The sequence below is a fragment of the Alexandromys fortis genome, unplaced genomic scaffold (genome assembly GCF_014885135.2).
Source record: "Alexandromys fortis isolate MF-2015 unplaced genomic scaffold, M_Fortis_MF-2015_v1.1 scaffold_309, whole genome shotgun sequence".
Lineage (NCBI taxonomy): Eukaryota > Metazoa > Chordata > Mammalia > Rodentia > Cricetidae > Alexandromys > Alexandromys fortis.
Genome location: NW_026068219.1, coordinates 31586 through 36014, shown reverse-complemented (window position 1 = coordinate 36014; position 4429 = coordinate 31586). Strand labels below are relative to the sequence as shown.

At 47.0% G+C, this 4429-nt stretch overlaps 1 protein-coding gene across 1 annotated transcript; it reads left to right on the top strand.

The window, feature by feature from the left end:
* The first annotated feature begins 1640 nt into the window (after positions 1-1640).
* Positions 1641-3935, top strand: LOC126493525 (tripartite motif-containing protein 60-like). Its single transcript, XM_050130540.1, has 2 exons — positions 1641-3155; positions 3605-3935. Exons 1-2 carry the CDS (start codon positions 1681-1683, stop codon positions 3933-3935), a joined length of 1806 nt encoding a protein of 601 aa, XP_049986497.1. The 5' UTR covers positions 1641-1680.
* Positions 3936-4429: the final 494 nt, after the last annotated feature.

Genomic DNA, 4429 nt, shown 5'->3' with positions numbered 1-4429 from the left:
GGTCTCGCTGTTGTAGAACTGCTAGGTTCTGGTGGCGTGCCATATTGCTCCTTATGTTGTTGACTGTGTTCTTACACTGCTGTCTCCTCTAATCCGTGCCGGTCTAGTCTGTGCCTCACGGATTTGCTGATGTTGGGGCTGTGATGGGGATATAGAGGAGGGGCATGAAATGTGACCATGGTGGCTGGGGCCTAGAGAGTGGGGCTGTCCAGCCAGGAGCTCAGATACTCACGCGCGCGTGTGCGCGTGTGTGTGTGCGTGTGTGCACGTGTGTGCCTGCATATATGTCGGTGTGAAAGTATCTGAAACCCACTGGAGTTACAGACAGTTGTGAGCTGTGAGTTGTGACATTTGGGTGTTGGGAATGGAACCTGAGGTCAAATAGCTGAGTCACCTCTCCAGCCCTGATAGGTGTTTTTGTTGTTGTTTTATTTGTTTTGTCTGTTTTTAGAGACAGGGTTTCAAGAGCGCCCTGGTTGTCCTAGAACTTGATTTGTAGACTAGGCTGACCTTGAACTCACCGAGATCCACCTGCCTCTGCCTCCCCAGTGCTGGGTTTAAAGGCCTGCACCACCGTGTCCTGCTAGTATTTTTTGTTTATAATTTTTGTTGTTTTCTTGACCTCATATACCTCAGCCTGTCCTGGGACTCCCTGTGTAGCCAGGCTGTCTTGAATGCCTCCTATCCTGCCTCTACCTCCTTAGTGATGTAAATATAGATGCTTCAGATCACACCCATTGTTTTTATTAAGTTTTTTTTTTATTTACTTTTTGAAACAACCCAGGCTGAACTGATAGTCTAGAAGGCCTAATCCCTAATCCTCTTGTCTCTACCTCCCAAATTTTGGAGTTACAGGAATAGACACCACTAAGCCTGGCTTATAGTGCCGGATTTTATGTTTTTGTTTTGTTTGTTGTGTTAGATTTATTTATGTGTATAAGTGGTTTGCTTGCATGTATGTATGTGTATCACATGTGTGTCTGTGCTTCCCCCTCCCCCCCCAGATTCAGAAGAAGGTCTCTGATCCCCTGAAAATGGAATTATGCATGGTTGAAAGCCTCCATGTGGGTGCTGGGAACTGAACCCTGGCCCTTTGCCAGAGCAGGCAGTGCTCTGACCACTGGTCAGTCCTACCAGCTCGTGTTGCTATTTGCTTATAATTGATTTTGTGAGTTAAATCTGTAGCATAGATGGCCTGCATTTTCACCTAATGATTTTTATGCTCCGAAATTCTTTCACATTTATTCAGTGCACATGTGTGCTCTCAAATGGGTCATGTGTCCATACAGCAAGAGAGTGGAGGTTGAAAGGCAAGTTTCAAGAGTTGGTCCCACAATGTGAGGCTCAGGGATTGAACTTGGGTCCCGGTATACATAGGGTTCTCACGTGGCTGTTTTGATACAGTGCTGATAACACAGTCTGATTTTTAATCTCCTGTCCCATTTTACCCATAGGAAGGGTTTATTTTCTTGGATGTAAAACAACTTTCTTGAACAAGAAAACTTCCTTGTTTGGGTTCTAATTCGCAGTAGCCCTAAGCTCCGGACTCGGTCTACCCTCTCTGCTGTAAGGTATATCGGGTTAACCAAGTTTGCAGAAGCCAGCGTCAACAAGGCAGTAGGCTAAAAGCTGCTCGGTCTTCACATCTCAGGGAGGACCAGAGAGCTTGCTAGTTTCAAAATGCAGAGAAGCAGGCCTTCCAGAAGTAACCTGTCTTCTACCACAAGCTCTGTGCCGCCTTGCACAGGCTCCAGAGAGCTTGAAGCAGGGCAGGCTGACCTCCCAGCAGAGACCCACTGTCCCATATGTAAGGAGAACTTCAAGAACCCAGTGACCATCGAGTGTGGGCATAAATTCTGCCTCTCCTGCATCAGTGCGTTCTGGAAGGATCTAAAGGATAATTTCTCCTGCCCTGTTTGCCACGTTAATTGTCCAGAAAGGAATTTTCAGAGTAATCAGCCGCTGAGCAAACTCACTGAAGTCGCCAAGTGGCTCCCGGTAAGAAAAGGCCGGAGGCAAAGGCAGATAGGAGAACGTTCCAGAGAGGCGCAGCCTTTGGCCCTTTCCTGTGGGCAGGACCAAGAGGTTTGCTCCCCCAGTCCCACATCTCACTTCGTTTTGCCCATGGAAGTTGCCACCCTCTGTCATAGGAAACAAACTGAGTATTACGTTAAGCTCTGGAGGGAGAAAGTAGAGTCGGTTGAGAAAGTCCTTGCCACCCAAAGGAAAAGATGGCTAGAACTGAAGAAAAGGGCAGACCACGGAAGAGAAGAGTTGACGTCTGAATACCAACAATACTGGTTGTTTCTCAGGGAGCAACGAGAGAGCATTCTTGAGGAGTTAGAAAATGAAGAGCTAACTGGATTATCCAAAATGCAGGCCAACATAAAAGAATTCTCAGATCACATCGCTTCATTGAAGCATCTGCTGGCAGAGGTAAGGAACAACTGTGTAAAGTCGCAACTGGACTTGCTGGCAAGTGTTAAAGACTCCTACAGGAGGTACAGAGCCTTAAAGCGCCCTGCATTCTTCTCGATTCGGCCAACAGAGTATGGCTACCAGTTTCCTCCACAGTATTCAGGCTTGGACAGAATCATTACGCGATTTCACGTGGATGTACTTCTGGATCCTGAAACAGCGAACTATAAACTTAACATCTCAAGAGATAAAAAAATTGCGCGATATGAGATCACGCCAAGGGTACCACGTAGCCACAGAAGGTTTTGCGGGCTCCCCATTGTTCTGGGGTCTGAGGGGTACAGTTCCGGCAGACAGTACTGGGAGGTAGACGTGGAGAAGAAGCATGAGTGGCTCCTAGGGATTTGCCAAGAGCCCTTCCCCAGGAGAAGGGTCAGGAGCGATAGTAGAAACCGACCGTTCTCAGTGCACAAGAGGTTTCGGGGAGTTGGGCTATGCGATGGGAAAACTTACCTCGCATTGGGCCATAAGCTAATCCGTCTTCTGCCAAAAGTAAACCCCAATAGGGTTGGAATTTTTTTAGACTCGGAAATACATGAGGTTTCGTTCTACAATTTGCGTGATAAGTCCCTTCTGTACAGGTCTAGCGACTGTCCTCGGGGTGCACTTTGGCCTTATTTCTACACTGGAAACGATGGCAGGCCCCTGAAGATCTGCACACCCAAAGATCTCGAGTGGTGAGAGGCCAGACAACCAGCGAATCTAGTCAGCAGGTCTGGCATTTCGTTTTTTTTTTTGTTTGTTTGTTTGTTTTGTTTTTTTTTTTCTTTCCAGTTTTCATTCTAACAATCACAATAGTTGTTTTGGTTTAATCTGCTTCAAGGAGTTCCAAAGGAGTCAAAATACCTGCTTTATAAATCATGGGACCTTTAGTGATCCTTAAAGTAAATGTTCCTCCGGTAGTTGCCAACAAAAATTCATTGATGCCAGTTCTTGTAAACCACCTATGTCTTTCTTTTTTAATAAAAACCAAGCCTTTCACTGATTGAAAACTCATCTTTACATCGTTCCCTGGTCCTGGCTCCCCACTCCCTGCTGCCACAGACCACCTGTCTCCTCTGCTGCTTTTTTACCAATGACGTTGAACTTTGACCCATTTATGGTCAGACACGGCTGTGGACACCAGTGCTGAGGTCACCATCAACAACAGGAAGAAGGCACAGGATGGCAGAGAGGCACCTGCCAAGGGGGGTGCTAATGAGAGAACCGGGGACCAGCAGCTGACAGAGAAGAGGAGGAGGATGGAAAAGATGCAGAGAGCCAACGAGGCAGTTGTGGGCAAGCAGGCGGCTGCAGGGGGTGAGGGCGAGTTCCTACAGGAGGCCAAGGACTGGGGAGGATGTCCAGAGAGCAGCAACTGTGATCCAGGCACTTCCCGTCCTAGACGCTCCCTGTGGTCCCCTTCACCTAGAGAAGCAGACTCGCCCGCTCTCACGGGACAGTGCCACCCACAGTGACACGAGCTATTCACCACCAAAGCCACAGAGGGAACCTGCAGCAAAGGAGGGGAGAAGAAGCCCAAACATGCAAGGCCCTGACCGCCCCCTTTTAAAAGAAAAATTATGTTCTTATTTGAATTTAATTTTAGTAATGACCAGGGACCAAACCAGAGAGGGTTCTCTGTCCTGCTTCTGACTTTACTTGTGGTGACTGCGTTCATTATAACCTCAAAGGTGGAGAAAACAACTCTCTTAGAAACACAACAAATGTATCCCAAGCATCGCAATCACCTGCTTGTATGTACCTGGTTGTAGTATAAGTGATTGATTTATACAAGATAGCTAAAAGGGCCAAGCATAGGTTTCTTCCCCCCCCCCCACCTTGGTCTATGAAATTGATGCATTTATACCTGTTTGAGACAATGCCCAACTGCCCACACAGCTGCATATAATTAAACATAAAATTTTAAGTTTGGTTTTGGTTTTAATGTAAAAAGAAAAGCCTTCTCTAA